General features: G+C 57.8%; 1 protein-coding gene across 1 annotated transcript in view; it reads right to left on the bottom strand.

Annotated features, from left to right (window-relative positions):
- Positions 1 to 13,404, bottom strand: part of LOC116952125 (uncharacterized) — a 94,511-nt gene that overhangs the window by 23,713 nt on the left and 57,394 nt on the right. Inside the window, exons 4-5 of the mRNA XM_076074093.1 lie at positions 7,222 to 7,355; positions 161 to 263 (exon numbers count right to left, since the gene is read on the bottom strand). Coding sequence (XP_075930208.1) covers positions 161 to 263; positions 7,222 to 7,355 — 237 coding nt within the window. The remainder of the gene's footprint in view (positions 1 to 160; positions 264 to 7,221; positions 7,356 to 13,404) is intronic.

The following is a 13,404-nucleotide window of genomic DNA, read 5'->3' on the forward strand; positions in this document are numbered from 1 at the left end:
CCTCACTATGACAGACACGGAAAACAAGAGTCCTTTGAAAGTGAGAAAGGAAGGGGATTGGGGGAGGGGGCAGAGGAGGGTGGGTGGGGCGGGGGGAGGGGAGGGGGTGCTCCATGGTGGGAGGAGGGGGCAGCCGGGTCACGTGACGTGCGGGACCGACCTTTCCCGAAGACGACGCAGTTGCTCCGCTCCTCCGCGTCCGTGACCTCGAGCGCGCGGAGCCAGCAGTCGCCCGGCAGCGGCAGGGGCGCCAGCGCCGCCCGCTGCACACCGCACGCGAGACAAAGACCCCCCCCCGTGTAGTCGACGCAGGCAGGGAGGGCTAACCACAGCACCGCCGCTCCTCGTAGACAAAAACACCGCTACGTAGCCCCTTAACAGACCATTGGCGCAAGTTTCGTTTGCGAGCGCCTACGAAGGCTGGCATGGCACACGAAGGGGCGTGGTGGCCAGCACCACGCCTGGCCGCCTTTGTCTCCCCAATGGCGATGTTTACACACCACAACTGCTGTTCACACACTCTCATATACTCACACAAAGAACGGGAAACAGTCAAGGATCCATCGCCGAGCCTTCACAGATTACTGAGAAAAGTGATCATCGATATTCGTCACTGATGTTGGCTGTCGGTTGAACCGAGGTCTCTGGGTTCGTAGCAAAGTGCACTAACTGCTGACGCCACCGGTTCCCCATAAACACGTGCACAGATGTCAACCACACACACACACTCGTACAAAAACGCACACACAAGCGCACACAATTACACAGAAATGCACGCACATCCAAACACGGGTGCACACACACACACGTACGTGCATATATCCACATGTACACCGAGACACTCGCGCACAGAGATGCCCCATACAGCCACAATAGACTGTCGTGGCTGTTGGTATGCCAGTCGCTTGACGTTTTGGGCCTGTGCTCAGAAACCGTGCGTTAAATAAACCGCTTCCTAAACACAGGCGCACTGCCATCACCACCGTTCCCATACCGCCACCAACACCACCCACTACCACCCACACCATGACCCACTATCACCGCCACTACCGTCCACCATCGCAACCGCCGCCAACCCTTTAAGCACCGCCACAACCAACACTAACACCACCACCGGCACCACCGGCACCACCACCACCGCCACCAACAAGATTACTGCCACTTCCGCAACCACCATATATGTATGTTGAACGTCTTTTGCACTGTACGTAGCCAACCGTGCTAATCGGAGGTGCAGGGAAGGACAACAAACGAAACACAAACATCAGTTCTGAAGAAATTCGTTTTTAACCACCACCACCACCACCACATTTGTACTTTCGGGGTCCCTGATCCTCTGCTCACAGTCATGAGGACATTCATGATGGTGGGCAGGCACGCGTAAAGCTGCATAATGGGGAATTTGAGGCAGGGATGTCCTCTGGCTGCCACATCATTTCACTTATTTTATGCCTCCGTAATTTGAGACACTTTCCATGGCTGTACCGGAGGAGTTTCCATCTGGTACAGGTACATCTGGTACAGGTACATCGATTCTGGGGTGCGGTCCAGGAATGGCTCGCAAAATGGTCAACTATGTTTTGTTTGCCGATGACTGTCAATATAACTACTGCTCCCTCAGACAGAATGGAGACGACTCTGCTGCTGAACCAGACGCATGCTACTTCGGGATGGGAGCCTGACCATCAGTCTCACAAAAACAAAGCACCTGCCTCGGTACTTCATGTCATCAAATACTCCACCCCACCCCCTCCATTCTCCACGAGTGAGGGGGGCAATAATGGAGGAAAGTTTCTGAACCCAGGCAGTGTGCTTATGACAAACTCCGGTTTGGAAGCGGAGATCGCGCTCCGAATCAGTCGAGCGGAATTGTCTCTTCATCAGCCGCGTAACGCCGCCGCGTCGAAGCTGGCTGGCCTGTCGCTCTGCGTAAAGTTCTGGGGGCTTCTCGGCCACGGTTATGCCCTTCCTTCCCTGTACTTGCAAAACGTGGACTCCTTTTAAAGGAACCATCATCACCTTCGCCGCCACCGCTGCCATGACCACCGCCGTCAGTGGGAGGATCGGGCAGAGTGGGAGGAGCCAGATGCATTAGTGCAGCGAGAGATAACGCCACAGGTCTGTTGCTCTGAGAAAACATTTTTGTTGGTTTCTTCAGGAGATGATTTTGTGTCCGTGGCGGCACGTGCATGTGTGCGTGCCTGTGCGAGTGTGGGAGTGTGTGCGTGAGTGTGGTATGTATGTGTGGGTGGAGCGGTAGTGTAGCGGTTAACGCGCTGCGCTATGAACCCGGCAATCCGGGTTCGATTCCCACTCATGGCCAACACCAGTGACAATTATCTGAACCGGTCCTGGGCTTCCCCTAGGTCGACTCAGCCTCAAATTAGTACCTGGTGCGGTGTGTAAACATCGCCACTGGGGAGACAAAGGTGGTCAGGCGTGGTGCTGGCCACCCACCCTCTCATTCCGGCCTTCATAGGTGCTCGCTAACAGCACTTGCCCCTACAGTCTGTTCAGGCTATACGGGGGATCTTTGTCTTTGTATGTGCATGTGTATGGTCGACTCACCACTGCCTGTTCTATGAACCCAGTGACCAGAGTTCGATTCCCGCTCACGGCCAACACCAGTGACGATTATATGAACCGTTCCTGGGCCTTCCCTAGGTCGACTTAGCCTCAAGTGAGTACCTGGTGTGGTGTGTAAACATCGCCACTGGGGAGACAAAGGCGGACGGACATAGTAGCCGGTCTTATTACAGTGAGGGAATAAAGTATTTGATCCCTGCTCATTTTGTACGTTTGCCCACTGACAAAGAAATGATCAGTCTATAATATTAATGGTAGGTTTATTTGAACAGTGAGAGACAGAATAACAACAAGAAAATCCAGAAAAACGCATGTCAAAAATGTTATCAATTGATTTGCATTTTAATGAGGGAAATAAGTATTTGACCCCCTCTCAATCAGAAAGATTTCTGGCTCCCAGGTGTCTTTTATACAGGTAACGAGCTGAGATTAGGAGCACACTCTTAAAGGGAGTGCTCCTAATCTCAGCTTGTTACCTGTATAAAAGACACCTGTCCACAGAAGCAATCAATCAATCAGATTCCAAACTCTCCACCATAGCCAAGACCAAAGAGCTTTCCAAGGATGCCAGGGACAAGATTGTAGACCTACACAAGGCTGGAATGGGCTACAAGACCATTGCCAAGCAGCTTGGTGAGAAGGTGACAACAGTTGGTGCGATTATTCGCAAATGGAAGAAACACAAAAGAACTGTCAATCTCCCTCGGCCTCGGGCTTCATGCAAGATCTCACCTCGTGGAGTTGCAATGATCATGAGAACGGTGAGGAATCAGCTCAGAACTACACGGGAAGATCTTGTCAATGATCTCAAGGCAGCTGGGACCATAGTCACCAAGAAAACAATTGGTAACACACTACACCGTGAAGGACTGAAATCCTGCAGCGCACGCAAGGTCCCCCCCTGCTCAAGAAAGCACATACACATGCCCGTCTGAAGTTTGCCAATGAACATCTGAATGATTCAGAGGACAACTGGGTGAAAGTGTTGTGGTCAGATGAGACCAAAATGGAGCTCTTTGGCATCAACTCAACTCGCCGTGTTTGGAGGAGGAGTAATGCTGTCTATGACCCCAAGAACACCATCCCCACCGTCAAACATGAAGGTGGAAACATGCTTTGGGGGTGTTTTTCTGCTAAGGGGACAGGACAACTTCACTGCATCAAAGGGACGATGGACGGGGCCATGTACCGTCAAATCTTGGGTGAGAACCTCCTTCCCTCAGCCAGGGCATTGAAAATGGGTCGTGGATGGGTATTCCAGCATGACAATGACCCAAAACACACGGCCAAGGCAACAAAGGAGTGGCTCAAGAAGAAGCACATTAAGGTCCTGGAGTGGCCTAGCCATTCTCCAGACCTTAATCCCATAGAAAACCTGTGGAGGGAGCTGAAGGTTCGAGTTGCCAAACGTCAGCCTCGAAACCTTAATGACTTGGAGAAGATCTGCAAAGAGGAGTGAGACAAAATCCCTCCTGAGATGTGTGCAAACCTGGTGGCCAACTACAAGAAACGTCTGACCTCTGTGATTGCCAACAAGGGTTTTGCCAGTACTAAGTAATGTTTTGCAGAGGGGGTAAAATACTTATTTCCCTCATTAAAATGCAAATCAATTTATAACATTATTGACATGCGTTTTTCTGGATTTTTTTTGTTATTCTCTCTCACTGTTCAAATAAACCTACCATTAAAATTATAGACTGATCATTTCTTTGTCAGTGGGCAAACGTACAAAATCAGCAGGGGATCAAATACTTTTTTCCCTCACTGTAGGTGCTCGCTAACAGCACTTGCAAAAGCTATACAGGGGACCTTTGTCTTTGTACGTGTGTGTGTCACATGCTCACTCTCCTCTCTCTTCACTCCCCACCTTTAGCTCAGTGGGAGGAGAGGGGAGGCCTTATCAGCTGGTGTGGTACCAAGGCCACCCCCCCACCCACAGCCCTGCCTCCCTGCCCCCTCCTAAATTCCCTCTGATTTCCACCACACCCCTCCGCCCACCTACCACCCCCCCCCCTTCACTCCGTAGCTCCATTCTGAATTCCCATGAGCGGAGACTCCTCCTGCTCCTCCTCCTCCTCCTCGGTCCCGTGACCACAGCGCTCCATCGCTCTCCTCAAGGTCTGCTCGCGGGTTCTCAACGGTCCCCGGGTTCCACGACTCGAGACGCGGCGACGCGCCAGCCACATCCCGATAGCGCCGACGCCTTCGGACGGCCTTGGACAGACCCCGTTAGTCAGACCCCGTTAGTCAGACCTCGTTAACCAGACCCCGTTAACCAGACCTCGTTAGCCAGACCTCGTGAGCCAGACCTCGTGAGCCAGACCTCGTTAGTCAGACCTCGTTAGTCAGACCCCGTTAGTCAGACCTCGTTAACCAGACCCCGTTAACCAGACCTCGTTAGCCAGACCTCGTGAGCCAGACCTCGTTAGTCAGACCTCGTTAGTCAGACCCCGTTAGTCAGACCCCGTTAGTCAGACCTCGTTAACCAGACCCCGTTAGTCAGACCTCGTTAGCCAGACCTCGTGAGCCAGACCTCGTTAGTCAGACCTCGTTAGTCAGACCCCGTTAGCCAGACCCCGTTAGTCAGACCCCGTTAGTCAGACCCCGTTAGTCAGATCCCGTTAGTCAGACCCCGTTAGCCAGACCCCGTTAGTCAGATCCCGTTAGTCAGACCCCGTTAGTCAGACCCCGTTAGTCAGACCTCGTTAACCAGACCTCGTTAGTCAGACCCCATTAGTCAGACCTCGTTAGTCAGATCCCGTTAGTCAGACCCCGTTAGTCAGACCTCGTTAACCAGACCTCGTTAGTCAGACCCCGTTAGTCAGACCCCGTTAGCCAGACCCCGTTAGCCAGACCCCGTTAGTCAGACCCCGTTAGCCAGACCCCGTTAGCCAGACCCCGTTAGTCAGACCTCGTTAGTCAGATCCCGTTAGTCAGACCCCGTTAGTCAGACCCTGTTAGCCAGACCCCGTTAAGGCAGACCCCATTAGGCACAGTAATTCTTGAGGATAAATAAAGATTATGATTCTTAAATCCTGCGGTGGATGTAACCCTTCACCGCGACCCCATTAGCCGGACTCCTTTAACGCTCCCTGTCGGACACCATTAGCCACACCCCGGCGATCAGACCCGACTACCGGACCCCGGTAGTCGGCAGCACCCCGTCAAGGGGACCCTGCCGGCGTGGCGGACGCGTGAGCCCCCTGCGCCGGCGATGACGAACTCCAGACCTCGGCGGGCAGGCGGACGGACCGTCCCGTCTCCCCCGTTATCGGCCGCATTTATCCCTATCTACCCCCCTCTCCCCCGGCCGCCACCCGCCACTACCGCTCCGAAGCCAAATCAGAATAATAGAATGAAATAATTGATAGCGGCCGGCTAGAGTTAGTCACAGAGAGATCCGCGCGGGCCTCCACTCCCCCCCCCACGCCCTCGCAAACTTCCAGCCGCGCCCATGGCGCGGATTCCTCGCCGCTGCTCCCCTCTCCGTGCCGACCGCGCCGCCGCTGGGCGACGCACGGACAACTCAGAGGGATCGAGCGAGGGGTCGCGCGGCGAGCTAGAGATTCTGCGAGCGCTTTTTTTTTTTGGGGGGGGGGGGTCGCTGCTTAGATCGGGTGAGTGGGGGTACCAGACACAAACGACAAAAACACGCAGATTTATTTATCTCTGGTCGATGCGACGCTCTCCCTCCCTCTCTCTCCAGCCCACCAGCCCGCCCGCCCGCCACGAACCAGCACCCGGCTATCACCGTGAGAAGGGCCACAGTTGTAATGATAACTCCGGCGCGGCTATCCAGTGGAAAAGATTACGGAGGAATCGCATTCTTGGCACGAAAGGGAGACACACAACGAAAGGGAGAGCGAGACAGAGAGCCCCCTCCCTCTACCCCCTCCCCCCCAGGTCGGCCCCGTCACCCCGCGCACCACGCTCGCGGGGTTACAGCTGCGCTGCGTCTCGTGCCAACTCGGCCTCCGCTCGGGACTCGCACCGCGGGGATCAGACCGCCGCCTCCATCGAGCAGAGATCTACGCACACGGCTCGGCCGTGATTGAGACTCAACGAGTCACGTGGGTGCCAGACGAGTCTGCCACACCGACTGCTCTGTTAGATCTACAGAGTGTTCAACCACCACAATGTGCATCGCAACAACGCTCACCCACTCACTCACCCGTCCACCCACTCACCCACTCGTCCACTCACCCACTCGTACACTCGTCCACTCAACGCAATGCAGGTCACAACACTTGTTTCTCTGCTCATTCCCTCACACTGCTCCACTCTGGAATTCCCTCCTCCCATCATCGTCTCTCTCATCCCAGGTTCTTATAACAACCACACTCAAATCAAGATGTGTTACACTCTTACGAATTACACCTAAAAGAGTGCCGATTGTTCCTCAGCAACCGTCATCAAAAAGCAAACACACACAACCACACACACACCTACACACACACACAACTGCACACACACACACCTACACACACACACACAACTGCACACACACACAACCACACAGAGACAGAACCCCAAACACACCGCCAGACGGACACGCAGCCAGACAACAGACGCGTGGCCACACAGACACAATACCATAGTCGCACACACGTGTGGGGTGTGGGTGCAGGCAGTCACCTCCGTGCCGTCGCCCCCGTGCCCCCCGTGTCGCATGACCCCGGGGTAGGGCCCCCACGTGACCCCCGGCAGCAGCTGGCGCCGACTGCGAACGCGGCACCGCTCCAGCGGAACCTCGCTGGCGCTCAGCTCCTCTGCAGACAGAGACACGGGGGAGACACGGAGAAGACGGTCGTTAGTGCTCAACTCATCGGCATCTCGTGGATACCTGGAGACAGACCTGGGGGAGACACCTGGGGGAGACACGGGGGGGAGACACGGGGAGAAGGAGACACGGAGGAGACATGGGGGCATGGAGACATGGGAAAGATACAGGTGAGACACGGGGACAAGGAGACACAGCAGCACGCGAGACATGAGGGAGCCAAGGCGCCATTCTCATAAAGGACCACGCTTTATTAGATAAACATCAAGACAGACATTAAAAAAGCAGTGTCTGTGTCACTCCCAATGCACTTCATTACTTAGCCGTGGTGCACGCACGCTCGTTCACGTGACGTGTACGCACGCTCGATCACGTGACCTGTATGCACGCTCGATCACGTGACGTGTATGCACGCTCGTTCACGTGACGTGTACGCACGCTCAATCACGTGACGTGTACGCACGCTCGTTCACGTGACCTGTACGCACGCTCGTTCACGTGACGTGTACGCACGCTCGATCATGTGATGTGTACGCACGCTCGATCGCGTGACGTGTACGCACGCTCGTTCACGTGACGTGCACGCACGCTCGTTCACGTGACGTGTACGCACGCTCGATCACGTGACGTGCACGCACGCTCGATCACGTGACGTGTACGCACGCTCGATCACGTGACGTGCACGCACGCTCGATCACGTGACGTGTACGCACGCTCGATCACGTGACGTGTACGCACGCTCGATCACGTGACGTGCACGCACGCTCACTGAAGTGAGCTCCTTCACCCGGCACAATGCTGCTGCGTTTGTTTAAACCGTGGGGGGCTGCGGGGGTTCCCCACCCCCCCCTCCACCGTCTCAAGTGACGTCCCGTTCAAGGGTGGTGAGAGGCACCCACCACCCTCCCCGGCAGCTGCGACGCACAGACGTCCCCCGCACCAAGCCTGGCACGCCCACCCGTGACCTCGTGCTCACGTGCAGACTCAACATCGGGGGCGACCGATGGTCCGGCACGCACGCCGACTCCCTCCAGTCGCTTGCTCACCGGCGGTCAGTCGCCTCCTTATCGCTCGTCTATCGCTACTACCATGGTTACCGTTCCCGTGAATGTCAATCATTGATTCCTCCACGCATTTTAAGGACTCGGTCGCGATCAGACACCGAGCGTGTCGCCTCATCCACCGTACAGTGTTCAACTACCACCACACTGCAGGTCACAAAAACACACACTCACCCACTCACCCACTCACTCACCCACTCACCGACTCACTCACCCACTCATCGACTCACTCACCCACTCACTCACCCACTCACCGACTCACTCACCGACTCACTCACCGACTCACTCACCCACTCACTCACCGACTCACCCACTCACCGACTCACCCACTCACCCACTCACCCACCCGCCGACTCACTCACTCACCCACTCACCGACTCACCCACTCACTCACTCACTCACCCACTCATCGACTCACCCACTCACCCACCCGCCGACTCACTCACCGACTCACCCACTCACCGACTCACTCACTCACCCACTCACCCACTCACTCACCCACTCACCCACCCGCTGACTCACCCACTCACTAACTCACACACTCACCCACTCACCCACCCACTAACTCACCCACCCACTAACTCATCCACTCACCCACTCACCCACCCACTAACTCACCCACTCACCCACCCACTAACTCACACACTCACCCACTCACCCACCCACTAACTCACCCACTCACCCACCCACTAACTCACCCACTCACCCACCCACTAACTCACACACTCACCCACTCACCCACCCACTAACTCACCCACTCACCCACCCACTAACTCACCCACTCACTCACTCACTCACCCACTCACCGACTCACCCACTCACCCACCCGCCGACTCACTCACCGACTCACCCACTCACCGACTCACTCACTCACTCACCCACTCACCCACTCACCCACCCACCAACTCACACACTTCTTCCCTTGCACTGCTCCTCTCCACGTTGGAATTCCCTCCCTCCCATCATCGCCATCTCTTCTCCCCAAGAGCGCCTATTTACACCCGGGGGGGGGGGGGGGGGGCGTCACAGAGCACCTCACACCCTCGCTCAAGCTATCGACGCACCTCCACAGTGCGTCGTTTGTTGCTCGCCTGCTCGGCGTACAGATGCGGCCCGCTCTCGGCGACTGCGCCAAAGCGTCCGCGGGCGCGAGCTGAAGCGGCGCGTGTCCCGGACGGGACGGAGGAGGAGGAGCAGGGACGTGTTTGTTTAATACCAGGGGTGTCTGCGCAGAACCATCGTCTCAAAACACCACGCAGATAAAGTCTGCGCAAGCGGCAGGCGAGCACACGTTGTCAAAACAGAGATTAGCTCCCCATGGCGACGACGCGAGAAGCCGCGGCGGACAGCCGCAGATGCCTGGCGCGGCCCGCCACCAACTTAAACACACGGGCACTACCGCCTCCACCGCCGCCACCACCACCACAACCACCGTCACCGCCAGCGGCGGAAACGCAGGCACCACCTAAAACAAAGCCTCTACACGACCACAAAAAATACGATCACCGCCACCACCACCACCACCGCGACCACCACAAACGCCACCGCCACCACCACAGCAACCACCCGCTGCTAAACCTGAACCCACACGCACGGCAACGCCACCGAACGGTGAGCGTCGACTCGTTCTGACCCCCCCCCACCCCACACATCCTGCCATGTCGCTCCACCATCCGGCTGCCCCTTTCCTTTCTCCTCCTCCATTCCCCCTCCCCACCGCCCCCCCCTCCCCACCGCCCCCCCCTCCCCACCGGCCCCCCTACCCACCGCCCCCCCCTCCCCACCGCCCCCCCCCTCCCCACCGCCCCCCCCCTCCCCACCGGCCCCCCTCCCCACCGGCCCCCCCTCCCCACCGGCCCCCCATCATTGTGTTTGTCTGTCCCAACTTGCAGTGGAGGGGGCGGGGAGGGGGCCGTGTGAGCGTCCCGCTCTCTTTTCGCTGCTCCCCTCGTGCAGCCGCTGCTGCCATTGTTGTTGTTGTTGTCGTCGTCGTCGATGCAATTTGTAAATAACGCATAAAATAAACAAAACGGCGTGGCGGCGGTGGCGGCGGCGGGAGGCAGCGCGGCGCTCATTTGTCACGGCGCGCGATAGCGCCGAGACGGATTTCGCGAGGAGAGAGCGCGGATGATTGTGGGGCTGCGAGGATCTGACGGAACATCTGCGAGCGTGCGGGGAGAGCGCGGCTCCCTGTGGCGAGAGCGTGTGAGCGGGAGAGCGGGAGAGAGAGCGTGTGAGCGGGAGAGAGAGCGTGTGAGCGGGAGAGAGAGCGTGTGAGCGGGAGAGAGAGCGTGTGAGCGGGAGAGAGAGCGTGTGAGCGGGAGAGAGAGCGTGTGAGCGGGAGAGAGAGCGTGTGAGCGGGAGAGCGGGAGAGAGAGCGTGTGAGCGGGAGAGAGAGAGCGGGAGAGAGAGCGTGTGAGCGGGAGAGCGGGAGAGAGAGCGTGTGAGCGGGAGAGCGGGAGAGAGAGCGTGTGAGCGGGAGAGCGGGAGAGCAGGAGAGCGGGAGAGCGGGAGAGAGAGCGTGTGAGCGGGAGAGAGAGCGTGAGAGTGGGAGAGCGGGAGAGAGAGCGTGTGAGCGGGAGAGAGAGCGTGTGAGCGGGAGAGAGTGCGGGAGAGCGGGAGAGCGGGAGAGCGGGAGAGAGAGCGTGTGAGCGGGAGAGAGAGCGGGAGAGAGAGCGTGTGAGCGGGAGAGAGAGCGGGAGATAGAGCGTGTGAGCGGGAGAGAGAGCGTGTGAGCGGGAGAGAGAGCGTGTGAGCGGGAGAGCGGGAGAGCGGGAGAGAGAGCGTGTGAGCGGGAGAGAGAGCGTGTGAGCGGGAGAGAGAGCGGGAGAGCGGGAGAGAGAGCGTGAGAGCGGGAGAGCGGGAGAGAGAGCGTGTGAGCGGGAGAGAGAGCGTGTGAGCGGGAGAGAGAGCGTGAGAGCGGGAGAGCGGGAGAGAGAGCGTGTGAGCGGGAGAGAGAGCGGGAGAGCGGGAGAGCGGGAGAGCGGGAGAGAGAGCGTGTGAGCAGGAGAGAGAGCGGGAGAGAGAGCGTGTGAGCGGGAGAGAGAGCGTGTGAGCGGGAGAGAGAGCGGGAGAGAGAGCGTGTGAGCGGCAGAGAGAGGGCGGGAGAGAGAGCGTGTGAGCGGGAGAGAGAGCGTGTGAGCGGGAGAGAGAGAGCGGGAGAGAGAGCGGGAGAGAGAGAGCGGGAGGGAGAGCGTGAGAGCGGGAGAGAGTGAGAGCGCGCGTGAGAGTACGTGCGCGAGGAGCGGAGGCGCAGTGGTTAGCGCGCTGAGCTACCGAGGTCACTTCTCGCTCGAGAACCAATAACGGTGGCGACTATATCTGAACCGCTGACCCCGAGGTCAACTCGGCCTTAAATGAATGGCTGGCGTGGTGCGTAAACATCAGCGTTGGGGAAACAAAGGCGGCCGGGCGTGGCGCCGGCCATCCACCCCCTCTGGTGCGCCATGCCAGCCTTCGTAGGTACTTGCTAACAGCACTTGCCCCTGCAGTCTGTGTAGGCTACACGGGGGATATTCGTTTTGTCTTTGTCCAAGCGAGTGCATGCGCACGTTTGTAAGTCCCGGCGTGTGCCTGCTGAGGCTATTACGGGGGACCAATGTGCGTGACCGTGATTATGGCAGTACTAGCACCGTGCCAAGTCGATGATTATTCAGCAGTGACAGCGGCAGTAACATCAGTGGCAGTAGCGTCAGCGGTGACAGCAGCAGAAGAATGAGCAGCAGTCGAATGAGCAGTCGAATGAGCAGCAGTGACGGCAGCAGCAGCAGCAGCAGCAGGAGGATGGCACCTTCCACACCGAGGACCAGCGACTGCCTCGCGCTCCTTCTCCTTCTGTTCTCGCCGAGCCCCTGGGGTTTGTTTCACCGCTGCGGTGTTGACGGATCCCACTCCGGGCGACCGCGAGCACGGCCAGCAGAGATCGCGAGGGGGGGGAGTGGGTGGGGGGCACGGGATTGGGGGGGGGGGGGCTCTGGGAACGGGCGATGGCAGCGTGGAAATCGTGCAGCGTCGACCTCTCCACGCGTCCCAGCGACACGGGCAGGGAGGGATGACGACGGGAGGGGTGAGTGTGGGCGAGTTGGTGAGTGTGGGCGAGTTGGTGAGTGTGGGTGAGTTGGTGAGTGTGGATGAGTTGGTGAGTGTGGGTGACTGAGTGTGGGCGAGTTGGTGAGTGTGGGTGAGTTGGTGAGTGTGGGTGACTGAGTGAGATGACAGGTGAGTGGGGGGGATGAGTGAGACGGTGGGGGTAGGGGTGAGGACAGCTCAGTGGGAGAAGGGCAGCAGCAGCAATGAGGACGGCTGTGTGTGGTGGCTGGCCAATGGGTAGGCGGGTGGGCGAGTAGGCAGGTGAGTGGTAGGCAGCCGAGTAGATAGGCTGGCGAGCGGGTAGGCAGGTGAGTAGGAAGGCAGGCGAGTGGGTAGGCGTGTGGGTAGGTCGGCTCATGGGTAGACTAACTGGTAGATGGGTAGGCAGGTGGGTGCGTAGGAAGGTGATTGTGGGGGGTAGGCAGTCCGGTGGGGTGGGGGCGGGTAGGGGGTTGGTGTGGGGGGGAGCAGGAAGCGGGGTCTCTGCTCAGCTCGGCTCGATTCGGCTGCACTCAGCTGAAATCTCCGCGTGGTGCCAGTCACAACAGGAAATGTTTGCTCTAGATTGCAGATTCTGTTCGATAAGATAAATTCTTGCAGGGAGAGTTCGGAAAAAAAAATTAGATCGTTAACTTTCCCCCCTAATTATAACAAAAACAAAAAATAGCACACGCTCTGCACACACAAACACACGCTCGCACACACACACACAGGCGCGCGCTCAGGCACACACATTCACGCACACACACACAGGCGCACGCACGTGCCTGCCCGGTGTGAGGTTGGGGTTGACACGTTTAGCTTTTTTTGGGCAATTCCGATAGTTAAAATACGGATCGCGAGCTGAGGGATTTTAATCTCAAAGTGCCAAGCTAGGTGCACTTTGAG

The sequence above is a fragment of the Petromyzon marinus genome, chromosome 45, assembly GCF_048934315.1.
Source record: "Petromyzon marinus isolate PM22_M1 ecotype Great Lakes invasive population chromosome 45, UKy_Petmar_22M1.pri1.0, whole genome shotgun sequence".
Lineage (NCBI taxonomy): Eukaryota > Metazoa > Chordata > Hyperoartia > Petromyzontiformes > Petromyzontidae > Petromyzon > Petromyzon marinus.